Source organism: Salvia miltiorrhiza, chromosome 5 (genome assembly GCF_028751815.1).
Source record: "Salvia miltiorrhiza cultivar Shanhuang (shh) chromosome 5, IMPLAD_Smil_shh, whole genome shotgun sequence".
Classification (NCBI taxonomy): domain Eukaryota; kingdom Viridiplantae; phylum Streptophyta; class Magnoliopsida; order Lamiales; family Lamiaceae; genus Salvia; species Salvia miltiorrhiza.
The window spans coordinates 57296624-57323463 of NC_080391.1; the positions used below are offsets into that span (position 1 = coordinate 57296624).

The 26840-nt window shown below is 35.9% G+C and overlaps 5 protein-coding genes and 1 non-coding gene across 11 annotated transcripts; 4 read left to right on the forward strand and 2 right to left on the reverse strand.

Moving 5' to 3' along the window:
• Window positions 1–7059: 7059 nt before the first annotated feature.
• Window positions 7060–12774, forward strand: LOC131025428 (histidine kinase 3). Of its 6 annotated transcripts, none has more exons than XR_009102171.1 (13): window positions 7073–7401; window positions 7498–7729; window positions 7829–8431; window positions 8751–9032; window positions 9192–9361; window positions 9456–9668; window positions 9816–10002; window positions 10095–10146; window positions 10239–10468; window positions 10562–10660; window positions 10743–11842; window positions 11927–12264; window positions 12349–12774. XR_009102171.1 is itself a non-coding variant. In XM_057955200.1 (12 exons), the coding sequence occupies exons 3-12, from the start codon at window positions 7946–7948 to the stop codon at window positions 12189–12191; spliced, it is 3084 nt and encodes a 1027-aa protein (XP_057811183.1). In that variant the 5' UTR covers window positions 7060–7401; window positions 7498–7729; window positions 7829–7945; the 3' UTR covers window positions 12192–12774. The 6 variants fall into 6 exon arrangements, 3 of the variants coding, with proteins under 3 accessions (XP_057811183.1, XP_057811181.1, XP_057811184.1); XR_009102172.1 differs by having other exon boundaries at window positions 7982–8431; XM_057955200.1 differs by having other exon boundaries at window positions 7060–7401; window positions 11927–12774.
• Window positions 12775–12996: 222 nt separating this feature from the next.
• TRNAS-UGA (transfer RNA serine (anticodon UGA)) lies at window positions 12997–13078 on the forward strand. Its single transcript has one exon. It is a non-coding gene; the product is annotated as a tRNA-Ser (tRNA).
• A 105-nt stretch (window positions 13079–13183) lies between these two features.
• LOC131025431 (nuclear transport factor 2B) lies at window positions 13184–14390 on the forward strand. The gene is made up of 2 exons (XM_057955204.1): window positions 13184–13796; window positions 14156–14390. The coding sequence occupies exons 1-2, from the start codon at window positions 13494–13496 to the stop codon at window positions 14228–14230; spliced, it is 378 nt and encodes a 125-aa protein (XP_057811187.1). The 5' UTR covers window positions 13184–13493; the 3' UTR covers window positions 14231–14390.
• Window positions 14248–14999, reverse strand: LOC131025430 (uncharacterized). The gene is made up of 2 exons (XM_057955203.1): window positions 14860–14999; window positions 14248–14785 (listed from the first exon to the last, which is right to left on the reverse strand). The coding sequence occupies exons 1-2, from the start codon at window positions 14920–14922 to the stop codon at window positions 14411–14413; spliced, it is 438 nt and encodes a 145-aa protein (XP_057811186.1). The 5' UTR covers window positions 14923–14999; the 3' UTR covers window positions 14248–14410.
• Window positions 14248–22157, reverse strand: LOC131025429 (calmodulin-binding transcription activator 4). The gene is made up of 13 exons (XM_057955202.1): window positions 21924–22157; window positions 20950–21075; window positions 20739–20854; window positions 19872–19960; window positions 19260–19305; window positions 18441–18867; window positions 18218–18343; window positions 17915–18129; window positions 16808–17457; window positions 16165–16735; window positions 15796–16077; window positions 15474–15561; window positions 14248–15068 (listed from the first exon to the last, which is right to left on the reverse strand). Exons 1-12 carry the CDS (start codon window positions 21931–21933, stop codon window positions 15487–15489), a joined length of 2733 nt encoding a protein of 910 aa, XP_057811185.1. The 5' UTR covers window positions 21934–22157; the 3' UTR covers window positions 14248–15068; window positions 15474–15486.
• A 3917-nt stretch (window positions 22158–26074) lies between these two features.
• Window positions 26075–26549, forward strand: LOC131025432 (uncharacterized). Its single transcript, XM_057955205.1, has one exon. The coding sequence runs from the start codon at window positions 26149–26151 to the stop codon at window positions 26356–26358; it is 210 nt and encodes a 69-aa protein (XP_057811188.1). The 5' UTR covers window positions 26075–26148; the 3' UTR covers window positions 26359–26549.
• Window positions 26550–26840: the final 291 nt, after the last annotated feature.

A 26840-nucleotide genomic window follows, 5' to 3' on the forward strand; every position in this document is an offset into this window, starting at 1 on the left:
TATTCAATGATCTCAAGTTCAGGGGAAGCAGTTGTACTCTTTTTCCTTCGACTAGGTTTTGTCCCATTGGGTTTTCCTAGCAAGGTTTTAATGAGGCAACATTTTTTAGGGATTGGTCAATCAAGGGGAAGTGTTGTAAATATATCTTCTAGATATATCTTATGTGTGTTGACCAAGAAACCTAGAGGGAGAATAACACTTGACATCTTCAAGCCACCGGAGTTGACTTTCCTCCGTTCACACCGGACGTGTGTGAACGTTCACACCGGACGTGTGTGAACGTTCACACCGGACGTTCACACTTGGTTTAACACCTATAAATATGGGTGTGTTGTGAACTTCACAATAACGATATTTGTATTCTCTACTATATTCTCTCGCTTCTCTCTAGTTTATAACATACTACTATTATTGAATACTTTATGATACCTTCAACTGAAGGCAGTGTAAATAACTTATGTTTGTCACTTTGTGAGCCGCGAATTTAGGCCTGTTGAGTTAAATTGGACTTTCTATCCTTTTTATTTATATTTATTTACTTATGTGTGAAAACCTCTCAAAATTGATCGAAAGATATAAATTATTGGTACCGCTTCTTGAAATTTTATATTATATATATATATATATATATATATATATATTATATTCCTATACTTATTAATAACAATAATTTAATAATCGACACGCATAATATGCATTTCATATATCATAATATCGAAATATAATACTCCAACACCAACACATATAAATGAGTTTAATGACTGTCAAATAGAGTGACGCTAGAAAAACGTAATCTTACATAATCTCATCCGCTAATATAAAAATATGATTATTTCTACAATTAAATATATAAAAATTAAAGACATCAACCAAATATTGCATACGTACTATATTAATTAAGTCATATACATATGAAGGCTATATTCGACAATAAAATAAAATAAAAGTAATGAACAAAAAAAGAAGGAATAAGGTTTGGCAAGTTCCCACCTTCAGTCACGTGGATGAATAGCTAACATACAATTTTTATTTTTTATTTTTTTAAAAGTAAACCCTACCAATTATAATAAACTAATCAAATATATGCAAAGTGATAAAGTTACTGATTGTTTAATGATCTAATGTACACATTTTCTTCCTCTCATGAGAGATTTTTCCACGTATTAGTTAATCTAACGGCCCAAATGTAGGCTCTGACTGTTAAGAGATGTTGCCGGCAATCGTTCGAACATTATTAGAATTAATTATGCTAGTTTAAGTAAAATTTATGGTAATTAATTAAGAGTTGTAGTTTGAGGGTTTTGGACATTTGTAGTAAAGTATTAGTGTTGATGTCGGCTTTTACAATGGGAATTGGAAGAGTCAGGTGGAATGTCATAATCTTTGATTAATTTTCTAAACATTGGTTGCAAAGTGTTAATTAGAAGATGACATAGGAATGTTTCATGTGATATATCTGAGATGATAATTATGTGGAGAAAATGTAAAGGAAAATACAAGTAGTAAAATATTTATTGATTGCAACTGTAGAAGTTGATTTTATTTCGTAGATTTATAGTCAATTGGTTGTGAATTAGTCTGATTAAATTGATAGTCGTGTATGGATGACTTTAGCTGGCTAGAACTTCATCGCATTATGTATATATTTTACGATGTAACATTTAAATTATAAGTTTTTACTAGATTTATTATAATTTTGATATAGGGGTGATGTTAGTTCGAAGCGATTGTATCGGTTATATTTTCGTCATAGCTTTCTTTGTCTCTTCTTCTTGATTGTATTTTTTAGACGATGGCTATACCGAAGCTTAGACAACGTTATTTTTCTGTGCGCTGCATGCTTTTCGTTTCACATGCACTCTTTTTTCTTCATCATTTGAAGCTTTTGAAGGGTTCGCTTGTATGTTTTGAAGGATTCGCTAGCATCTGTCTTTTGAAGGGTTCGCTTGTATGTTTGTTTTTTATTTTATTTTCTTAAATAAAATCGCATGTTAATTAATAATAATTTTGATAAAAGACAGATTTATATTTTATGGACGTTGAAAAAATATTTTCATTGTTTACAACTAAAACTTCTCAAATTTTATAGCGGTGGAAACTTTGAAAATATTTTTCGGGTCCTTAATTAATTCAAAAAAAAAATGAATATTAATGGAATGGAATGGGGAAGAGAAATTATGAGATATGAATGTCATCACAATATTCCCTTTTTAACAATTTTCATTATATTCGAAATTGAAACTCGTTGCTTTACCACTCATCAATTTATACATTAAAATATTTCAGTTTTCGAAACTTGACAAACCCCTTATTTTTTTATTTCTCAAATAGTTGGATCAACTACATCAATCATAGAATTTTGGGTCTTATATTTTCTCAGGGGAGTTCTAATTATGAAAATTTGAAATATTGATTTGTTTTATTACGTTTTAATTTAAAATTATGTCAAAATACAAATTAAGTAAAAAAATAATAATTTAAATAGAAATTACATTCACGTGAAAGCAAGATCTTGGCAACCTAGGTTGTTAGTCGCTACATCACAATTTACATAAAATTTAATTATCGATTTGTTGATTATTTTCAATTTGGATTCGTGCTATTTGATAGGAAAGGGTGCTATATTTTTTCACAACTTTCAAATATCTTTTAAGATAATTTTATTTGAGCAGCATGAAAAAACTTCACAAATAATTTATTTGTTTTCACTCTCACTTCAAATCATAATAATACTCCCTCCGTCCCATATACATAGACTGATTGAGATTTTCACAAAGATTAAGAAAAATAATTGGAAATGCAAATATATAAATAAACTTCCTAATATGCCCATATTTATTATTTAATGATATATTAAAGTTGGAGTAAATTAAAGAATTGAATTGGGATACAATAGTAAATGAATAAAAAAACATTACTTTTAATAGAAATAGGTCTATATAAATGGGACATCCGAAAAAAAAAGCCTGTACATATGGGACGGAGGGAGTATTATCTTAATGTATTTGATGCAATAATATTTTTCTATATTTTTTATTTTAGAGAAAATGAGATAAAAAAGAAAATAAATGTGATCAAATTTTACTGTCTTTGTCACCTTTTTTGAGCTACAATGAGTTAATTAATGAAGTAATTCTTTTATGCACGAGAATATAGAAGGGTTAATTGCCCATAAAATATTGAACTTTCGTCCAATTCTGATTTTGAACACAAACTTTGAACTGTAGTGTGAAAATTACTAAACTTTAGATTTTATCTGTTTTTGCTACTAATTCAAATTTCGGTCAAATATCAGGCTAATATGACGTGCCAATATTTGACGTGACGTATTTATTGTTAATTTCTTATTAATAAAAAAAGAACACAAAGCAAATAACCAAAATTGTCAATAACTTAATATATCAAATCAAATAATAGTATTTTTTTAATTCTCAAGTTTAAACCAATTTTTTTTTCTAATTCACTATTACACAACTGATTACTCCAATATATAAAATAGAAGTCATTCAAATAGTATAAATATATATAGTTTATATAAAAAAAATTTATCTTTAGATAATGAAAATTTAATAAACTTTATTACTTAGCTAAATAATTTTTATATATATTAAGTTATTGATAATTAAAATATTTTTTTGGCTTACACACCTAAATTCGAAGAATCCCCTTACTATTATTGAATTTATTCAATTAATTAATTCAACTAAAAAAATACTACTTTGATTTGATATATTTAATTATTGACAATTTGAGTTATTTACGTTGTGTTCTTTTTTTATTGATAAGAAAATAAATAAAAAATATTATTTTGCCAACTAATTGTCACGCAAGAATAAATACGCCATGTCAAAATTGGCACACCATATTATATATTAGCTTAGTATTTAGCCGGAATTAGATTAGTAGCAAAATCAAATAAAATCAAAAGTTTAGTAATTATCACGCCACAATTCAAAATTTATGTGCAAAATTAGAATTGGATGAAAGTTCAGTATTTTATGGGCAATTAACCTAATATAGAATTTGGTGTTAATACATACAAATTCACCCAAAGAAAAGATCCGATTCCATCACACTTATTTGTAAACTTTATTAAATGCGATTTAATTTACAAAGCACACATAATTAAACGGCAAAGCTGATTTTCTTATAATTTGAAAAGGTAAAACGCAATAAACTCTAGTGTTAAATAAACTAGTATGCCCCCTCGTGCGATGCACGACCAATGTTAAAATTGAACGATATTTTAAATAAATAAATACATATATTAAATATAATTTAAATATAAATAAATGCAAACATAAATCTCAATAAAAAATTGAAGTTATGAACAACATAATCTTAATAAACACATGAATCTGAAAATATTTGAATTTTCAATTTTTGAACTACCAAATACAAATATAAGTTTAATCTGTTTAGTTGCCTTAAATTTTTATAATAGAAAAAAATATAAATAAAAAATATTTAAAATAATTTCTAACAAAAAAATAAAATAAAAATAGAAAAAGGAATGAAATAAAAAAGAAAAAGGAAAAACAGTAGCATTTAAATAAAGAAGATAGGAGAGAGAGAAGATGATAGATAAGAGAGAAGAGAGGAAAAAAAAATAATTTTGTGACTTTAAATGATAATAACTTATTTATTTTAAATTTATTTTATATAATTTTTACATCAAATTAAAGATCTTGTCATCATCTTTAATTTAACATCCATATTAAATATTTTTTTATGAATCAAAGTTTATGATTTTTAAAAGAGAATCAAAATAAAAAAAGAAAAGTGAGAAGAGAAAAATTTTGGTGGGAAAAAGTAATCGTTATACTACTATTTTACATATATTATATAGATGGGGTTAAAAAAAGAAGCAGAGAAAAAATTAAAGGGAGGTTGTGGATAAGCGATAAGCACAAGAAACAGTCTGAGAGGTAGCAGGATCGACCCCATAAGGCCACGTGGCGGAGAGAGAGAAAAAAATCCCAACACGTACCACCCAAAAAATTAAAAGCCCATAATGGGCTACTATTATATAAGGCGGTCAACGTCATTGGTCCGGCCAAATTACTGGTGGGCTGACGTGGGCCGTCGCTTTCAAAGCCCAGTACGCAACTCACACCAAATTTTTATTTTTATTTTCTTTAAAAATTACAAAGGAGAGAAGTGGGTGTAGTGATGGCCTAATCACTTCATGACAAGGCATCGCAGGGATCACTTTGCCCCCGCTTTTGGGCGGTATTTACGTCGCTGCCACTGCCCGTTTTGCCCCTCTCGTGTCCTTTTTGGGAATTTTGTTTTTATTCTTTTGTTTTTTGTTTTGGTTAGTAATGTTTCGATTAGTTCAAATAATAGGGTGATGAGGAAGACAAGGCCTATCCAATCATAGAATAGGTTTGTTGGTTACAACCTTGCTGTGCACCATAAAAGTCAATTTGTCAGTGCCAAAAAGCCAAAAGCCTTCATAGTTTTTTTTTTTGGGCAAAGAAAAAAAATAAAACATTCCAATAGTAAAAGGTGGTAGTAGTTTAATTTAAGATGGTGTCTCGTGTCGTGTCTGTTTGGAAATTTTGAAATTGGTAAAATTTTCAGCTTATTTTTATATTTTTATTCACATGTGAATACTAAGAAAGAGGTATAAACGAAGAAAGAGGATGTGTTTAGTGAAACGGATATAAGGTAAACCATTTTAATAATGTGTTGTATAAGAGAATCCAAGTATATTAATTATGAATTATGTGAGCTTTATTCCATCTAGAAGTGTTAGTGGTGTAAGTAAGCCTCTTAGCTAAACACCACTTTAATTAGATTCAATCACAAGGGAGCAAAAGCAAAACATAATAACACCTTGAGGGCTCATCATGGGCCTCATTTTCTATCAATTCTTGAAAAAATTTCCCCCTTCCAACATGCCTGTCACTTCCATTTGAGAGGTGAATGTCATTTATTTCTCCTTGCTAAGAGCATAAATAAATTCCAAGAGGATCACAATTTATTTGCATCATCAAAGTTGAGCTGGTGTCAGATCCAATTATTTAAATCGAGTGAGGGTTCATGAAAAGCACAATGTCAAAAAGGGGGAAGCAAGAAGTTATGATTTGGGATATTTTTGTATGATTGAAAGGGTAGTTAGGACTTTCAATGTGCGGATGCATCCAAAAAAGAACAATAGAGTTAACTTGTTGGCGTGTAAGACTTGGCCAGTGGATGTGAACATCAAGGGAGTTGGCAAAAGCAGTCATTTTTATTTTTTTTTATTTTTTATTTATTTTTTTTCATGGTGAGTGGGAGCATACCTTTTCTGCCCTCTCTCTTTAATAAATTATTGTTTTCCCATTCTTTCTGCTAGTTTATTCCTGCAATTATTAATGTTCAAAATAAATTTTTATCTTTTGGTAGGATTATTGTTATTTTTTTTTTATAAATTTATTTGGCTTTTCTTGGGCGGATGGAGATAGATGGATGGATGAATTGGGATAGAGATAAGAGCATCCACAATGGTTACACGATAGCCATTACACGATAGGGCTATCGTGTAAATGTGCTATCGTGTAACCGTTGCGGGAGAGGTTTACACGAGGGCTACACGTTCTATCGTGTAGCCCATTTTCTCAATAGTGTAAGGCGCGTGCGATGCACGCGCCTATTTAAAAAAAAAAAAACGATTTATAATTTAAATTTATGTTTTTAAATTATGTTTTTAATTTATGTTTTTAAATTATGTTTTTAATTTATGTTTTTAAATTATGTTTAAATTATGTTTTTAATTTATGTTTTTAATTTATGTTTTTAAATTATGTTTAAATTATGTTTTTAATTTATGTTTTTAAATTATGTTTTTAATTTTTTTTGCATAATGTAATTTTTAGGTTTTTTATTTGAATGAAATTTTAATTATTAGTCAAATGTGTTATTTAAATTTGAGCAATTAAATTTAAGTAAAAAGCATAAAAATCAAAACTAATTCTATCATGTAACCCCACTGCAGCATCTTTACACCATGTGGTCCCCTATCATAAAGTAGGCTATCATGTAAGCTATCATGTAACCCCATTGCGGATGCTCTAATGGTCCTTTACTAGCAGACATTTCTACCACCATATTCCCCTCATCTTACTTTCACAGATTCTTGTTGCATAGTGTCCATATTAATCTAAGCTTTTCTCTTTTCTTTTTTCTCCCCCTCTTTCCCTCTTAGATGCTTTTGCTCTCTTTCTTTTTTTTTCTTTTTTATTTTTTATTTTCTCGTAGTGGGAACATTATTTACTGCAGCAATCATTAATCTTTCAAACATATTATTACCTCAGTTGCTGTCCAGAGCTCCAAATAGTTGGCTCATTTGAGAGTCAAACTCAAAAACCCACAATCCCACTTTTCTGATTACTTTGATTTTTCAGGAATTTTAAGGTAAACCTTAATCAGAAGAAGATTTAATTTTTATGGGTGCAGATTCTTGGTTTTGCTTTAGATATGCTTATTGGGGTGTGAATGATTTGATTGCAGTGTTGTTAAGGGAATCTTTGCTTGGTTAGTTGCTTTGGAGCATTTCTACGGCTGAGTTTTTGGTTGGTAGCTAACAGGATAGAAACCAAAGTTCTCGTTTTGTTAAGGAAAAAAGTTGGAATTTTCGAAGATTCCTTGATTCTTTCTCTGGTTGGGGTGTTGGAGAATTTTATCATCTTACTCAATTCTTGGTGTTTTGAGGTTAAAGTTTGTGGCAATTAAGGTGGATAAGGTAGCATCAGCACATAGCCTTTCACTAATTTGTTGTCTTTCTAATCTGAATTTTTTGAGGTGGTTGGTTGATTTGATTCAAAATTCTCAAATTTGTTAGATGGGATTCTGTGATTATTATTATGTCTGCTCGAGGGCTGTGTTGGTGTTGCTATTCGATAAAAATGGGGAAAATTTCTGAGTTTGTTGCTGTTTGAAAGTTTTCTGTTGGAGATAGATGAACTTACTTCACGTAGTTGGATTTGGGTTGAAGGTGGGCCATCTTCTTTTGATGCTTTGCTGCTGGTTTCTGTCTCTGATCTCTTTGAATTGGCTGAGTAATGGAAAAATCATGACCACCAAGAATAGTTTGCTTGGTGATGGAGGGAAGATATGGATGAAACTGTGGGATCAGCTACCGGGCTGTGGTTCGAAGATCCATCACCAGTATTCACAGTATATATCCTTGAGGAGAGTGAGGAAGAATTGGTGGACCAAGCTTTTGATAACATGGATAGTATTTGGGATCATAACATCGCTGTCTGTGTTTTGGTATATGCGCTCACAAGCCATCGAGAAGAGGAAAGAAACGCTTGCTAGCATGTGCGATGAGAGGGCAAGGATGTTGCAGGATCAGTTTAATGTCAGCATGAACCATATCCAGGCAATGTCTGTGATAATTTCAATCTTCCACCACGACAAGAATCCCTCAGCAATTGATCAGGTAAAGCTGTTATTAGCTGACTATAATTCGAGTTCCAGAGGATTTAGAGACAGCTAGTGTTGGCTGCTGAATTTACCGTGTTTTCAGTTACTTAATTGTCAGTTGATTGAGCATTTCTCTTAGCTACACTCATTTGCAGTTGAATCCTTATATTCGTTGTAGGCTATGGAAATCATGCCCTTACATACAGAGATTGCTATTAAAATATGCATATAAAGTTTGATATATTTGAATGGCGTACATAGTACGTAAGACGACGAGATTCTTATCTGGAAGTGTCTAAAGCATCATTTTAACTTGTTGCCCGACTGACTTGCAGAGAACTTTCGCAAGGTATACAGAAAAAACATCATTTGAGAGACCTCTCACAAGTGGAGTTGCATACGCAGTGAGGGTGCTTGATGCTGAACGAGAGCAATTTGAGATTCAACAAGGATGGACTATTAAGAGAATGGACAAGGATGAACAAACCCCAGTTCATGAAGACGAATATGACCCTGAAGACCTCGAGCCATCGCCTGTGCAGGAGGAATACGCTCCTGTCATCTTTGCACAAGAAACTGTTGCTCATGTAATCTCTGTTGATATGCTGTCAGGAAAGGTAATTTTTTTGTATAAAGATATTAAATGAAATTATTGGTTGGAATTCATATCTGCATTTACAAAATCAATGCTGTGGTTTCATGTCACTTACATTCTGGCTTAATGATCTAGATGGATGTGTGGTTAAGTAAGAAATACGGATTCCTTGTGGTAACAGGAAGATCGTGACAATATATTGCGTGCCAGAGAATCAGGAAAAGGTGTCCTAACTGCCCCATTTAGGTTGCTCAAGACGAACCGGCTAGGAGTGATACTGACTTTTGCCGTGTATAGGAGAGATCTCCCTCCCAATGCAACCCCTGCTGAAAGGACCCAAGCGAGTGCTGGGTAATGCCATCTAACACAATTTTGTCATCTCAAAGTGGCCTTTTCAAGTGAATATTCTTCCAGTCTTATTCCAATATATTCTCTCTTCGAATAGGTATCTTGGCGGTATCTTCGACATTGAATCACTTGTAGAGAAACTACTTCAACAGCTTGCTAGCAAGCAGACCATCCTTGTGAACGTGTTTGACACTACCGATTCCTCCCGTCCTATCAGTATGTATGGCTCAAATGCCTCGTCCGATGGGCTGCTTCGTGTCAGTGCTCTTAACTTTGGAGATCCGTTCAGGAAGCATGAGATGCATTGCAGGTAGTGTGTGCTCTTCTTTCCTTGAAAGATCTGCTGTATGTTTAGTTGGATTCCAGTCCTTATATTTTTATTTTTAGTCATCATTTGCAAGATGAATCTATAAATGATTGCATAGTGGTGAGTTTTGAAGGAAATTTATTGATGCAGATTCAAGTATAAGCCACCATGGCCATGGGTTGCAATAACTACATCTGTCTTTATCCTTATAATTTCATTGCTTGCGGCGGAAATATTCCATGCTACCCTGAATCGAATAGCCAAAGTTGAGGATGATTATCATAAAATGATGGGGCTTAAGAAACGCGCAGAGGCTGCTGATATTGCAAAGTCTCAGGTAGTTTTTTCTTTTAATTTTATTATAAGTTATGGCCTTGTTTTTTAAAGTACTCTGAAGCCTAAATGAATATGATATTTGTTTCTGTGCAGTTTCTCGCTACTGTTTCTCATGAAATCAGAACCCCTATGAATGGTGTTCTTGGTCAGTGAATAGCTATTATCTTTTTTATATTTCAAAATCTAATTATCTTTTTCACTTCCCGAGGAAACTGATTTTCTGTCGTGTTCCGACAGGGATGCTTCAAATGCTCATGGATACACATCTTGATGAAACTCAACAAGACTATGTCAGAACTGCAAGGGAGAGTGGTAAAGCTTTGGTTTCACTTATTAACGAGGTGTTGGACCTAGCGAAGATTGAATCTGGTAAACTTGAGCTTGAAGCAGTTAGCTTTAATTTGAGGGCAATTCTTGATGATGTTTTATCACTATTTTCGGGAAAATCACAAGATAAAAAAGTCGAGGTAATTTATGTGCTTTGACTTGTGGGTTTTTCTTTCCTGTTTTGACAGTTGTCTAACTTGACTCACGTTTATCTTCGACAAACACATGTGTAGTTGGCAGTTTACGTCTCTAGTAAAATCCCTGCTATGCTGGTTGGTGATCCTGGAAGATTTCGACAGATAGTCACGAACCTAGTGGGGAACTCGATCAAAGTGAGTTCAACCTATAAATTATTATCTGTTTGTTTTGTGGTTCTTGTGTTTTGATGCTTACTGACTATATATTCGTTTACAGTTCACTGATAAAGGACACATATTTGTGACTGTTCATCTCGTTGAAGAAGTGGCGGAGATGGAAGTGGAGAGAGACCCGACTAGCTCCTTGAGTGGCTTGTGTGTAGTTGATAGAAGGCAAAGCTGGGCTGACTTCAAAATTTTCAAAGAGACATCCACGATCACGTCCCTAGCAGATCAAGTTAGTATTATCGTGTCAGTTGAGGACACTGGTCAAGGGATCCCACACGAAGCTCAAGCCCGTGTATTCAACCCGTTTATACAAGTCGGCCCCTCCATCACCAGAACACACGGCGGCACTGGTATTGGCTTGAGCATCAGTAAGTGCTTGGTCCACCTCATGAGAGGTGAAATCGGGTTGTCCAGCTCCCCCGGCATTGGATCAACCTTCACTTTCACAGCTGTTTTCACTAACGGCTGCTCCGATTCAAACGGTGAGATCGCTCTGCCTGCTGACCATCCTTCTAATACTATCTCGTCAGAATTCCAAGGGATGAAAGCTCTGGTCGTGGACCCTAACCCTGTCCGCGCCAAGATCTCCAGATATCACATCGAGCGACTTGGAATCCACGTTGAAGTAGTTCCTCGTATCAGTCTAGTATCGTCCAGCTCAACACCGGTAAACATGGTTTTCGTTGAAGAAGATGTCTGGGATAATCAATTAGACGCGTTGGTTGCTTTAAATGAGTTAAGGAAAGATTATGAAGTCAGCCCTAAAACCTTGCTTCTTTCCAATTCGTCGAGCTCTAACCGGGCCGGAGCTTCAGCTTCTGGTGTCCCGACTCCGTTTGTTGTCATGAAACCACTGAGAGCGAGTATGCTTGCTGCCTCCCTGCAGCGCGTTATGGGTGTTGGGAACCGAGGAAAGCATCGCAATGGAGAGCTTCTTCACACATTGTCCCTCAGCAGTCTCCTTCATGGCCGGAAAGTTTTAGTCGTGGACGACAATCTGGTGAACCTCAGGGTGGCTGCCGGTGCTCTGAAGAAGTATGGTGCTGACGTGGTCCACGTAGAACGAGGGAAAGACGCCATCTCAAAGTTAACTCCCCCCCATACTTTTGATGCCTGCTTCATGGACATTCAAATGCCAGAGATGGATGGGTAAGCTTCATAGCCTCTTTAGGAATTCCGTTAATCATCTGTAGTCGAAACTTAACTGAGTTGTCATTGCACGTTCAACTGCAGGTTTGAAGCAACAAGGAGAATCCGGAAGATCGAGTCTGCCATCAACAATGGTCTCCAAAGCGGAGAGCTCTCCATGGAAGACTACTGCAACGTCTCAAACTGGCACGTGCCGATTCTGGCCATGACTGCAGATGTCATCCAGGCAACGAACGAGAAATGCTTGGAGTCCGACATGGATGGCTACGTCTCAAAACCATTTGAGGCGGAGCAGCTTTACTGGGAGATCTCACGATTCTTTCAGACAGCGACAGACGAGCATCCCTAGAAGGAATCTGCTCCCATACGTGATGAACTGAGGTGCTGCTGCTGCATTAGCTAGGTTGTGCATATTCCCAATTGTGAGTATGCCATTTTCAGCTACTTGCTCGGTTTTTAAACGTGGAGTAGCACAGTGCATGATCGATGATCTATGCTCGTTGCAGGTGAAGGTTTTTCTTTGGTTGTATATAGAAAGTTGAAGATTCTTTGTGGAGACTCCGTTTTGGATATGGCAAAACGGAGCTCCTTTTCGTCTTGGGTGTGCTTGTGGCCAAAGGTTTGTTACTCGAAAGTCGAAGACTATTCTTTTCGCGGAGAAGCCCTAGATGTTGGAGCATCATTTGTATGATAAGAAGAAGAAGAAGAAGAAGTAGGTTAGTGTTGCACAATGTTAGGTTGTAGAAACTAAAAGTGTATGATAGGTATATTTTGTGGTGCTTGAATAATAATAGAGCCAATTCACATTTGGAGCAGGGGATTTTGTTTAGTGGGAGAGCTTTTCAAATCAGTGATGTCAGTATGTACATACTGTATTTCATGGTGTAGCTGTAGAAATTATTTACCAAGTAAAAATACATATTTGGATCCCATGTACAAGTATTCTTTTGTGAATTTGATTCTTCTACTTGAGTAAAATTTTCATTTTTATTTGCATTTGCATAAGACTGTAATGCTTCTCACCAGGAATTTTATGGACACATTTAAATTAAAGTGAAATGGTTAAATAAGTAGTAACAAGAATGGGGGAAGCTTATTCTATTGAGCTAGCGAATATAAACTTAAGGCAGTATAGTTTATAAATACTGCACGAAGTCGATATGTCCGAGTGGTTAAGGAGACAGACTTGAAATCTGTTGGGCTTCGCCCGCGCAGGTTCGAACCCTGCTGTCGACGATCTTTTTTTTCACATGTTGATTTTGTATGCCAAATTAAAATACGAATTAGACTAATTTTCATCAAGTTCCATTTTAAGAAACTTTCCAAATATGAAACAATAATAATCCGAAATCGGTTAATTGAAATTGAAGAGGAGTTGAAATTTTAATTATTATTTTGCATTCTTTGTATTAATCAATTATGATGTTCCACTTCCACTAGTAAAAGTTTTTCCTATTAAATGCGACATGATTCAAAATAGATCCGCAAAATTTAAATTTGAAAAGCAACCCTAGTTGGAAGCCAAAATTTGAAGCGTTGAAAAGACGCGAACACTTAGTGTGACAAATATACCCCCGAGCATATCTTAAATACCCCCTTCCGCGGCGGCAACAAAGCAACAGCTCCTCCGCCGCAAGGGTAAAATAGTGCGATGGCGATGGATCCAGAAGCGGTGTCGAAGGCCTTCGTGGAGCACTACTACTCCACATTCGACTCGAATCGGGCCGGGCTTGCGAATCTCTACCAGGATACGTCGATGCTCACTTTTGAGGGCCAGAAATTCCAAGGCACCCAAAACATCACTGCCAAGCTCACCAGCTTGCCGTTCCAGCAGTGCCAGCACCAGATCACCACCGTCGATTGCCAGCCCTCAGGCCCCGCCGGCGGAATGCTTGTTTTTGTTTCCGGCAATCTTCAGCTCGCCGGCGAGCAGCACGCCCTCAAGTTTAGCCAGGTAATTTTTCCGGATTAATTTTCGAGACTTTTTAGCTGAAATTGAGTAGTTAAATCTGATGAATTTGTTTGAAAGTTGGATTCAAATTTGAGCGTAGTTTGTCGCGGTAGCTGAAGGCTGCGGTATAATAGGGATTGCGAAATCGAAACATCGCTGCAGCTGAGGAATTAATTATACTCGTATTAATAAATTCTGATTTGAAAACAATTATATTTAGGATGCTAGATTATCTTCTGCTATGCGTAATTAGTTGAAAACTGATTTTCTATGAAGGATGGCTGAAATTGTATGATGATTTAGGGTTTGAAACTCGTGTTGAAATAGCATTGAGTAGTAATGTTTGTCTTATTTGGTTACAGATGTTCCATCTGATGCCAACACCTCAGGGAAGCTTCTACGTATTCAATGATATCTTCCGGCTCAACTATGCATGAAGAGTGGTTGATGGATCTTTATTTGTTGTTCCAGATATTGGACAAAATTGCTTGTGTTTTTGATGCTTTGTTACAATGACAAAGAGTTTCTTTCTTGTATGGCTAGACTCATCACATTTGAGTTTGAATTGGAATTGGAATTGATGAACACCTTGAGAAATTGATCTACTCTACTCTAATCTAATCATCGTCGTCTTCTTCGTTGCTGGTGTCGAATCCGGGAAAATCGGGGATCTTAAGGCCCGGCAGGTAGGTTGGTGGCATAACCTGTGTTTGCTTCTGCTCATTATCTTGAGTGCTGGTGTTGAGGAGGGCTTTGATTGCTCCTCCAATGGATTTGAGAGGGTTGTTGAAGCCTTGTTTGATTCTCAAAATGAGAGAAAATTCTGAGAGCTGCCATGCCACGGTCACCAGAATTGAAACTGTGAGGAGATAATGAGTGATTGTGTTCTGCCGCTGTATGTTCTTGAGCTCTTTGATAATCTCTTTGTTGGACGTTTCTTCATCATCATCATCTCTTGCATGTCTATCCTCTTCTTCCGATGACGACTCTACCTGCGGAAATTGGGGTTGTGTTAGAAAAGATTGCTGTAGTTAACCATCTCAATCCATCAAGAATTTAGAGTAACCTCGGACAAGGGCTTGCTTCCGATGGAGGAGAGTTTGGTGCTGTTGCTTTCTTCTTCCTCCATTCGTTTTTCCTTATGGCTCTCTCTCTCTCATCTCCACCTTTTCTGTTTGATCCCATCTCTTTCTTTCGCTCTAGATGATTCTATCGTTGCCCAAGGCAAATGGGGCTACTGACACGTCACACCCACAATTCCACGTTCCAAGTTGGCTGCCGTTTACACGATTATTCAACTGTATTATTTTTTTTAGAACGCCAATAAAAGGAAACACTCATATAAATTTAATCAAATTACATCCTATTGTTAATAAGAAATAGGAAACAGTTTTATTTGATTCGATTTGTGTGAAAACTGAAAAGCGAATCATGCATGATCATAAAAATCCACCGGATAGTTAGTCGTTAAAATAATTGTAATTGATCTTTGAGGAACATTTGTTAGTACTTTTTTGGTTATTCCGACCTAAATCCCATGATTAATAGGTTTTGGCAATTTCAACATCTAGTTCATATTTGTTTACATACAAATTTTTTTTTTTTGCACAAAACATACAGACAGTAATTGTTCCTACAACATAAGCACAACCATTTACAGAGAAGATCCGATGAGCACACCAATTAGCAGCAGCTACGTTGGCTGGTAAATCTCATCATCAATCTCATCATAAGAAGCTGTGTCGGAGTCTGCATTTTGGAGTTTAGCCTGGCATTATGGATAGAGTAGTAGATTAATAGATATTGGTTAAGGGATAAATATTAACAATAAACACAAAATCTTGGGTACAACCTGCACCCAAAATAATGTTATTTATAAGGTTTAAGTCAGAATACGAGTTCAGATTAGGGTGTGGGTTAGGGTCTAAGTGAAGGTGCAACTCGGTTGTATGGTACACCTGATTGTACCCAAAATCATCTCAACAATAAATAGATAGTTTACCTTAACCTGACGATATTTGCCAAGAATACGATGATACTGCTGACGCGCCTCGGGAGATTCCACCATGGACAGCACTCTGGACACGGCTTCATCAATGGCTTCATCTACTTTCTGCTTCCGGAACACCTTGAGGATGTCGGTCTCGTCGATGGATTCTAGCTCCGGCCGGAATCCCCGAAGCCCCACTCCCCTCCGCCGCCACCTTAGTATGACCTTCTCCAGCACACCAACTGCCCAGCAAACCTTGTAGTTCTTTCTAACTTGGTAGCCCCTCACATGAGCCTGCACCACTCACACTCGCAACATATATATAATGCAAATCTCATAATCACATAGTTTCTTAGTTGTAATTATAAATTCATGGCACACCTGTATCTTGACGACTTTCTGGCGCAGTGCGAGGAAGTCCTTCCTACCTTTCCACCCTCTATATTTCTTCTGTATGGATACGGCGGCCGAGTTGTAGTCGCGTGTAGAGCGGAATGCCAACTTTGACGCAGCTGAAAGCCCATGAATGTCCTCCTCCAGGAGGGAGAATTCATCTCCACCAATGGCTATTGCGGATTCCCACTGCTGCCTCTTCCGGAATGAGTGAGCACGGAACGCTGATTGAATGCGTGCAGCAGCCTGAGCAGCATTGCGAACTGCGGCCAGAGTCTGACGGAGGGAATCCTCATCCTCGTACTCGGAGGATGATATACTATTTACGGCTCTTTCTGCTTCCAAGGCAGCAGAGCCTTTAGAGAGCTCGCTCTCCACCAGTGTCAGGGATGTTAGGTGAGTGGTTAATGCAACTTCCGAGAGATAACCTGCGAGTCCCCTGTGGCCGTAGGAAGCAGCAATTGATGCAGCTGTTTTCCCAGTAGGGTCCTGTGAATTGGGATCAGTAACTGCACCAGCCGACGCACCAGATGCAATCAGTGCAGCCACCATCTTTTCCCTGTCGGAAACTGGGTTAGACACATCAATGTCATAGTTACAACAAATTTGGAGGAAAAAAATATATATTCACCTCCCAAATCGTGCAGCCCAATGAAGAGCAGTCCATCCATTATTGTCGCGGAAGTTAACGCTTACTCCAGAGTTCAAAATTGGTTGCAACGCCCATTCAAATCCTAATATGGCAACCATGTGTATGATACCTTGTTCGTTCTTGGATAAAGAGCAGTCTTTCTCGTTACTATTTTGTAATTTAGACGAAAGCCATACTTCCAACTTGCCCCTGAGAAGTTCTTGGAGAAGCCAATCAAGAGTGCTTGATGATGTAGAAGCACCAACCAAAAGTGCATGAATGACTTGGCTCCATGAGTCTTCATCAGTTCTTGATTCAGAGGCTTGCTGAGCATCAGATAGCAGCATTTGCACAAATCTGACAAGCGACACGAGTTCCTCTGGATTCTTATAAGCCTCTGTTCCAGTTAAATTACTGTGACTGTGTGCACAAACATCAGACTTGGCTCGATATTCAAACTCCCTGACTTCGCTGCAAGCCTCTCGATTCCCAGAAGTGATGCAAATACTAACTTCCCCCTGCAGGTGAGCTGGAGCATAGCAGCAGAGGACACCTTCTTGAATGATCTGGACAGGAACTTCAATGTCACCAATCATACAAGCCCATTCGCACTCCGAAGGATCACAGTAGAAAGAACCAATAATGAGGATCTGCAAGTAGAATTTGAAACCTTGTATAAGCAACTCAGAGAGTCTCATATGAATACTGATCAAACTCCAAAATGAACTCTAGTGCATATGCATGTGTACATACATATATGTGTGTGTATTTGTGGCTGGAATGAGCAAAGCCGTGATTTTATTTCCATTGCATAGGGCAGGAAATGACAAGTAACATTATATTCTGTCTAATGAATCATAAAAGTGCCATCAATCTAGGCCTATAAATCATGAAAAAGACGCATACAAGTACATAAGTAAACAAAAATGAGAATGCCAACAGAGGCCAAAACAAAAGTTGCCTACTAAACAGTGTCAGCCATGATACTTGGTGGTGGCTTCACATACTGAGCAACACGCAAGTAACTGCAACACACACGGGCGCGCATGCAAACACACAAAAACAACTACAATAGTAACTGCTGAATCTAATTCTCACTATATATACCTTTGAACCCTCAGAGGTATAACACCACTCTGGAGATATCTCACGGATAGTGAACTTCTGTTTTTGGGCAATGGTCAAACTCACGTTGTTGTCAAGAGAACTTCCCAAACCATCTTGGTAAAATAACGGCGAACTGCAAGCTGGAGGGTAAGCATGTGGTATAGGAGTATATGTATGATACTTCTGTGAATCTACTTCTTCGAGGATTAACGAAGCTGGCAGGGTAACTGGGGTGTGAGACTTCTTGCAAAATAAAAGATCACAAAAATAATAGAACAAAGATTGTTACGTAAGAAATCTTACGAGTTTCATGCCCTCCGAACTGCGGTGCTGATTCTGCACTTGGAAAATTCTTGGAGCCATCCAGCATCTCTTTCCAAATGTCAACTTCAGGTCCTGGTGGTTTCTGGTGCTGTTGAACTCCACCATCTAAAAAGTCATGTCCTATTAGCAACTTAGCAGCCCTTTTGGTTTACAGAGATAATTATTCAACTTGAACATGAGGAAGCAGACAAATAGTAAGAACCTGATTGTAATGGAAGAATGTTGTCTGTACTATTTGGTGTCAGACTAGAAAATTCATATTCCCGCAGCACATCTAGGTCATTTGAATCCTCGGCCTCAAAGTAGTATTTATTAAAGTCTGTCACCTCATCATCATTTAAACTTAGTTGGTGCCTAATTCTTTCTAATGCCTGGTCCATATCAGGCCCTGAAGAACTATTTACTTCATTTGCTCTCTCTTCCAACTGATTCATTACATGATTGTTGACAATTTGACTAGAGCTTATCTCCACCGAGCTGGGACTTGATTCATTATGATACAATTCATAAGATTCACCAATGACAAAGGGCGAGTCTGGCAACTCAGATGCAAAAGACGCAGGACTAGGACTGAAGGTGGAAGGAGATCGTGTTGGAAGAAGAGATGGTGATCCAGACTTCTCCATTCCCTACAATCCACATCTGAATTGGGTAAATCACGCTGAGGTTTAAGCAGACGAACCCATTAAAGCCATGCAAAATATTTAAACAGGTAAAGCCTGTGTAGATAAAGCATGGTTTTCATTAGCATATATTAAACGATTGAATGTTAAACTCAGTCCAAAGGAACAAAACAAAAAATCTACTTGTCTAAAAGCAAAGACCTAGTTTTTCTGTCATGAATGACAAGATTTGAGCCATCAGGGAAGTAAATACAACCTCAGCATATGAAAAGTTATCTGTTAAAGTCAATGCCCTTTAAATGATTGAAATACTAGCAGCAACATCACAAATACTGTGGTCAAAAAAGAAAAAAAGAAATAACTCAGCTATGCCTACAGTTAAACTCAAGAAGACTTACCACACGAATATCTCTGTAGTGCACAAGAACAATATGCTCGTATGCCCTGGTACAGCAAAAAACTTATTAGTTTACAAGTAGTCTCTGTAGTTTACAAGAAGATTGTGCTCATATGGCCTGGTACCAAAGAAAACTTACTGCAATAACACACACAAGCACGCACGCATGTGCTCTCACACAGAGGGATAAATCTAGGTTAAACTAAATCAGGACTGATGCTTATATACTCCCTCCTTCCACGAAAAGTGGAGCACTTCCAAAGAAAACTTACTGCAATAACACACACAAGCATGCACGCATGTGCTCTCACACAGAGGAATAACTCTAGGTTAAACTAAATCAGGACTGATGCTTATATACTCCCTCCGTCCACGAAAAGTGGAGCACTTTCATGTACATTGTACAATTTGTACATGAAAGTGCTCCACTTTTCGTGGACAGAGGGAGTATCTTTAAGTTATTATTTTCTACTCTTAAAAACTAAAAATCCGAGGATACAATCAAGACGCAACCTCCAATATTGCAACTGTATCATTAACCTCAATCACTGCCCTGACCAAGAGCTAAATGGGGCAAAACAAAAACTGATGTAGTATAAATCTGAAAACTTACGGATCTAACATCCAGTAGCTGCGTCTTTGAAAGCTATTGTTCTCCTCTCCATGAGCATAGTAACAGTTTAGGGCTTCAGCATTTCCAACCTGAAAATATCAAAATTTTCATGCAACAATTCACAGTAACCAATGACACCTAGCAAACTCAATACTGTAATTAGATCCCTTAGGGGGCGTTTACTTTGAAGGATTAGCCTTGATTGACAAAAATAGTAAGGCTAATCCCTTGTTTACTTTGATGGATTGCAACTTTGGATATCCCAAGGCCCATGATTATTTCTATTCATCAAGCTAGTTTTGCTTGATTCTTATCCCATGGAAAAGGTGGGATTAGAGATATCCTACTCTTGAGGATAAAAATACTCAATCATACATATAATCAATCATACAAAGTAAACGCCCCCTTAGCGTCAGACATACTGGAAGATGGCATGTTAACCTATAACTTGACATGGTGCTATCATCAGCAAGCACCTCTGTACCATAATTACAGTTTGATTGTTCTATAACTTATGTCCCAAGTGCTCATTAAAAACTGAAAATTGATGCACATTATTTCTGGACCATATTGGCTAACATTTCATGAATTTCACCATATTTATAATCATTTACTGTTAACAAGATATTATGCATTGAACACCGCCAGTATGAAAGAGCAGAAGATGGCATTTTGTTCATTACTCAAATATTCTGTCAAGATCCTAATAAACATTAGGTTATTATAGGTTTTATCCCAAGTCCCAACCTTTGGAGCATTTATAGAAAATGTCTGACCTTAGTGAAATAGCAATTTACTAACCAAACTTTGGCAGACTTTTATAAATCTAACATAAGCAAACATCAAAATGAGAGCTGAACGAAAAACCTTAAGCCGTTCATGTGCTTCAGCAATGGTTTTCTGATCCTTTCTTTTACGCCAACTATGACCATCTTTCCGGAAAAACTTTAGCACTCGTTTGTTGAACAGATATAAAGATCCACCTATTAAGATATATCAGTGGAATCAAAAATGTATTTCTTCAACAGCCTTGGAAAGAAAAATAAAGAGATAAAAAATCAGTAGATGTCAATATTACTAGTAGGTTTTTGAGGAATTTTGTGGGTGAGCTGGTGCTCCTCATAATTCTTCAATATGAAATAAACTTCAGCGGGCTTTAACCACCGACTTTGAGCTTCTCGAGCCAGATGATTAATATCATATCCTGAAATATTTTTTTTGCATTTGTGTCAAGTCCAACAAGGATCACACTCCTGTGCCTAGATCCAATTAAGTAACTACTGGAATATTTTCAGGGGAACAGCAACTCACAGGCAAATTTTATTACGAAAAACAAAAAAATCAGAGTCGAATGTGTATGTTTTATTAATTTCAGGAACCTAATAGTACTCAGAGATTTATCCAACTGGAATGCTTCTTATGCTAAAAAGGGAAACTTGAAGAAATCAAATGTCAGTAGTATGAATTTTCTTTGCATTTTGTCTGTGATTAGATATAGATTTAGAAAGTGCACATAGTATTCTAGAGAGACAAAAAATACTGAAGCTGCCAAAATTATCCAAAATTCCAGCTCTAAAATTGAAGTCTTTCTACAGGGGATCTTGCAAGTTGCAACTCGTACCACACAAAATGAACAGAAGAAGAACCAAAATTCTTCGGCTATTCAGCAGTGGCAAAATCTTAACTTATCAGACTTGGATATACACAATATACAAATAAATGTTCCGTTTTTTCTCAACTCTCACTGCCAGGGTATGCATTTATGCCATAAATCAAGCCTCCTTTGACCTAGACAATGGAATCATAATAAAAAGGAAAGTCACCAAAAAAACTCGGTAAACTGTAAACCTCTAGATAATTGGGCGACCTAGAAGCTCAGTTAGCCTCGGCGAAAAATGATTATAAGGTTGTCAACCGGAATTCAGGAAATTCCACCAAAAATATGAGTTACAAAGCATGATAAACTCGAGGCAATTAGCAAAAACAAAATTTAATCACAACTGTCGAGAATTAAAACATATGGAAGGAGATGAAAGAATTAAATTAATTCACCTGATTGCATCGTAGTGGCGAAGAACGCTTAATCGCACCAACTGTAGGTAAACACTTCAGCTGAGCGAATTCAAGCACATTTCACTGACTACAGAGAAGTACCTTGATTTCGAATATTCACAGAGCGATATTTTACGACGTCGGCTGATCGACGGAGAGCGAGAGAGAGAGAGAGTCAATTTTAACTGCAGAATGAAGTGCCAAAAATCAACTGTCGAGTAAAGTAATACAAATATCATACAATACAAGTTGATGTATTTTTAATTAATAAAGGTACAATTTAGTCTTCTACTATTCCACAATTTGACAGTTTCGTCGAAATTTTCTACACTAACAAGAACTTATAGTATATTATTAGAAGACTAATTTAAAACGTACGAAAAAAGGGAATTTTTTAAAGACAATTGGATAATGAATAATTGAGTGTACCATAACAACTATTGACGAGATTGAAGCTAACATGCTGGATCAAATGTGATTTGACTTTATGTATTTTTGTTTGCAGTCTCAAAATAGACTGCCATTTAATTTTCTCTAAGTGCGTTTCCAGCGTGTAATTCCACGACAAATAGGGCATGTGGGATATGAAAATAGACACAAAAATCAGTCTAAAATTGTACCCACAACCACAAAAAGAAAAATTAAATAAAATAATTTTATACATTAATTGGGTTCTTTCTTGAATTTTTGTAGCTATGTTGATGCATTCGTGTGAATCATATAACGTAGTATTATTGTGTTGACTACATTCTAAACAAATTTATAGAACTGATATTGGGGTTACTTTAATCTAATAGTGAAGTTGATGGTTCTTGATAAATGATAATAGTAATAATTTGAAATTCAGTATACTCATTAGATATCGTAGATAGATACTTATATTTGATGTGAATCGTTTCTTAACTTTATTTGTCAGTTGAATTTTATTTAATTATTACTAGTCAATGCATAATTTGACAAATAGGTTGGGAGTAGGAAAATAGATAATAGCAAATAAAACAAGTAGGTGTCTTATTTCTTAATCAAATCATCACATTAATATGGTTGGGCCGCTTTCTTGACTACTTCATTACTAGGCTACAATTTGTGCATTATATGGAATCATCCACTTGCTATTGGATTCCAATTTGTAAAATAAATTAATTATTAAATGCACATCATAAAAGTATTATAATTATGAATACGATTTAACATGTGTTAACATATACATAAAAAAAAATGATCAACTAACATTCCACCTACCCTAATTCTCCTAAGCTAGTACCTTTTGAGTGTGTAACCAGAGACTCTATGGAATATGGATTCTCTCTCTGTCTCTTTTCTAATAGATTCAAAATCCAAAAAGTGAAAGGACAAAAGAAAATGAAGAGATGGAAAATATGAGGAAAGAGGACTCGAAGATAAAGATGAATTAAATAATTGAGTGAATTATTTAATGATTGAAATGTCCTCAATCAAAATATCCAAATACTTCCGATTTATGCAGCAGTGTCTAGGATTTATCATTTTAGGGAGCGTTTACTTTGTATGATTACTTTGTATGATTGATAAAATAAAGCATTGCGTATTTTTATCCTCAATAGTAGGATTATTTCAATCATACCCTTTTGATGGGATAAGAATCAAACAAAATTAGCTTAAATGATAAAATAATCAAGGATCTTGTGATATCTCAAAGTTTTAATCTAACAAAATAAACATGAGATTCGTCTTACTATTTTTATCCATCAAGACTAATCTTTCAAAGTAAACGTGCACATGAATAATGGCTAAAAATGAAAAAGAAAAAAAATACTACTACAAATTATAAAATTGAAGAACATGGTGTCAAGACGTGATGATATCATTTGATCTATGGAAACAAATTAATTGTGAAACAACTAGTTGTACGATGAGGTTTGTAAGTTTGTGGTCTCTTCTTAATTTTTTTATTTTTTTTTTGTGAGAATATAAATGTTACTTAATTGTTATTTAAATACTCCCTCCGTCCGCCAAAAGTATGGCACAATTACTATATTTGGCGTCCGCAAAAAGTATTCTACTTTCCTTTTTAAGCCATGGTCCCACCATCCACCTTTATATTTTATCCTTACAAACACTCTTTATTTACAAAAAACCCACCCCAAATTCAATCTCCACCACACATCTCAAAAAGTGGTGGGACCCTTTCTCCACTACATCAACATCATCACCAATTTTATTAATCTCCGTGCCCGGCCAAAGTGCCATACTTTTGGCGGACGGAGGGAGTAGTATACTAGATAAAGCGAACTCATTTTTCACGTTTTCGCGGGACCACGTAGTAAAACAGTAGGGTGGGCCAGCCTATTAGTTTTTTGTTGAATAGGTTTAATCAGTGAGGCCCACAACATTTAATTTTACTATACCAATCACCAATCCACCATTTCATTTTCAAGCTTGTATTTTGCATGATGTTTGGAATATTCTCCACGATTTTTGGTCCGGATCTTGTTTTATTCATGGTCTCGTTTTTATGTTCAACATCCCAACATGAATCTATTTATTGTTGTATTTTTTTTATAGACCAACAATATTAGGTAAAGAAATTTAAAGACTGTGTCACGATGAACTCACATATTTTTTGTTGTATTTTATTATTTCTATATGCCGTGTAATGATGATATAAGATACAAAATAAAGTATGAATTTATACAAAGTCTCAATATTGCTGATTGCTCTCCGTTGAAATTTAGGCCTCTCTACAACAGTGTTGAATAGTTTTGGGTTCAATCTCAAATTAAGTCTATACAGTCAAATTAATTACTTAATTATGGGCTTTAAGTCTACATAATGGGCCAAGTCTGTAATTGGGCCCACTTAATCATTCTTAAAAAAGTGGTCCATCATTTTGCCCAGGCCCCATCACTGATGTTTTCAATCTACAAATAGACCAAAATAAACCCAATAGGTAAAGAAATTTTTTTTTTTTTTTCTGAGAACCAAAAGGTGAAGAATATTGAGACAATGTAAATTCTTTTTTTCTAAGACGCTTTTTATTACTATATATTCTCCTACATGATTACAAACCGAAACACATAGTTTTGTTAAATTAATATTAGTTGATAAATTACAATAAACTCGCGGTGGTAATTTTGTGTTTTGCGTAAATTAACATAAATCAAATGTAACAAGCTTAGACCTATATAGAAGATAATAAATTTTGAATTCAAGACCACTGAACCCAACAAATGACAAGTTTAGAGGCTGCTAAATATAGATTCTTTCTCTATTGAAAGCTAAAAAGTTGAGAACCATACGAAGAGGTATTGATTCTCTAAATGTAAAGGCAAATCAACCGAGTGAAACAACTGGAAAAATAACCTTTGCACTTTCCTTTTCGCAGCAATTGGCCAACTTAATTATGCTTGGTTTGATTCTTTGCGATTTAGCTTTGAAATTTGTAGAATAATTAATATTGCCAATATTTTTTTGAAAAGTGCAGGGTGTTCCTTTGTCAACGGATACCTCACAAAAAAAATCATTCAAATACGATTTCCTTTAGTTATAACCACCTATTTTGCTTGTTACTTGACTTGTAGGAGGATTTCTACATCATGAAAAAAGATTGGTTGAGCCAAAATTAATTATACTCTCAATTTGCATAGGAATTTAGCACCTCAACTCAAGCTCAAGGCAAAACTAACCAATAAGAATCACTTACATTCAAAGCTATGTTAATTTGCAAAATGCTGTTAATCAAAAACTCTAAATTGCGTCACATAAAATACTATCAATGGTTTTTAATTTTAGTGGAATTCATGAAATGCACGAAACTCAAAATCGCAAAGAAAGAAATAGTCGGTGGAATATATTTAGTAAGGAAATGGAAGAGTAATGTAGACGATAGAGACATGATTCCGCCACGTACTTAAACATAGTGGGCACATGTCCAAAGCTTCTCGGTAACGTGTCCATTTCTATCTTCAAATTACTCTCACTATCAAATATAGTTTCATAGTTTAGAGAGGGAGAGGGTGTAATTAAGAGTTATAAATTATAATTAAAAAAAAAGGGAGTTACAATCAAATATATTCTTTGCTTTGCTTCAGGCTCATCTTTGGAATCATGGGCAGCCACGTGGACAAACAGCTGCCCTCGATTGGATTAATTGCAATCCAATAAATGCGGTTAAATTTTGTAGAGAGATAGGATAGGATCATATTGATAGCGGGAGAAACAGTCGAGATTGTAGAGAGAGAAAGAGATGGCTGATTGGGGGCCGGTGGTGATAGCGGTGGTGCTGTTCGTGTTGCTGAGTCCGGGGCTCCTATTCCAGTTGCCGGGTCGGAATCGGGTGGTGGAGTTCGGCAACATGCACACCAGTGCAGTGTCCATTTTGGTTCACACCATTCTCTTCTTTGGTCTTATTACTATCTTCCTCATCGCCATTGGCGTCCACATCCACACTGGCTAGCCATTTTAACTAACATCTTTTTCTTTTTTTATAAAATAGATTTGGTTGCTTGCTTGGTTTAGTTTAATGTTTTTTTGTTCATGTGCTTCCTATTGTTTATCAAGTTGAAAGTAATTCGAATGATTGGTCGGCTCAATGTAAACCATTTAATTTTGTTCTTCCACTATTATATATATATGTTTGATTGACAAGAGTAGGTAGTTCTTGGGAGGGTTAATGATAGTTTGTGTCAATGTTTTTCATGTTTTTGCTTTAGAAACTCACCTTTTGAAGAAAAAAAGAAAAGATTCGATTTATAGCTTGCAATATTATGTTTACAATCGATTGGTTCTTAGGTAGATTATACATTGTCCCCAAGGGACAAGGGTACATGAACATCCAATTGCAAACTTTCTTATTTTTGATCAATTATATAAAGAAATAAAGAAATTCAAACATCGCTCGAACCTAAACTCTCAAGCCATTGCAAACTTGTGTATATT

Coding starts and splice junctions, on each gene's coding strand:
- LOC131025432 (XM_057955205.1), top strand. CDS start 26,149: ATGGCTGATTGGGGGCCGGTGGTGATAGCGGTGGTGCTGTTCGTGTTG.
- LOC131025429 (XM_057955202.1), bottom strand. Junction 18,868..19,259: donor ACTACAGAGATATTCGTGTG/GTAAGTCTTCTT, acceptor TGTGGATTGTAG/GGAATGGAGAAGTCTGGATC. Junction 17,458..17,914: donor ATACCTCTGAGGGTTCAAAG/GTATATATAGTG, acceptor TTCTACTTGCAG/ATCCTCATTATTGGTTCTTT.
- LOC131025431 (XM_057955204.1), top strand. CDS start 13,494: ATGGCGATGGATCCAGAAGCGGTGTCGAAGGCCTTCGTGGAGCACTAC. Junction 13,797..14,155: donor ACGCCCTCAAGTTTAGCCAG/GTAATTTTTCCG, acceptor ATTTGGTTACAG/ATGTTCCATCTGATGCCAAC.
- LOC131025430 (XM_057955203.1), bottom strand. CDS start 14,922: ATGGAGGAAGAAGAAAGCAACAGCACCAAACTCTCCTCCATCGGAAGC. Junction 14,786..14,859: donor GAAGCAAGCCCTTGTCCGAG/GTTACTCTAAAT, acceptor CAATTTCCGCAG/GTAGAGTCGTCATCGGAAGA.
- LOC131025428 (XM_057955198.1), top strand. CDS start 7,946: ATGAACTTACTTCACGTAGTTGGATTTGGGTTGAAGGTGGGCCATCTT. Junction 10,003..10,094: donor CTGATATTGCAAAGTCTCAG/GTAGTTTTTTCT, acceptor GTTTCTGTGCAG/TTTCTCGCTACTGTTTCTCA. Junction 10,469..10,561: donor CACAAGATAAAAAAGTCGAG/GTAATTTATGTG, acceptor ACACATGTGTAG/TTGGCAGTTTACGTCTCTAG.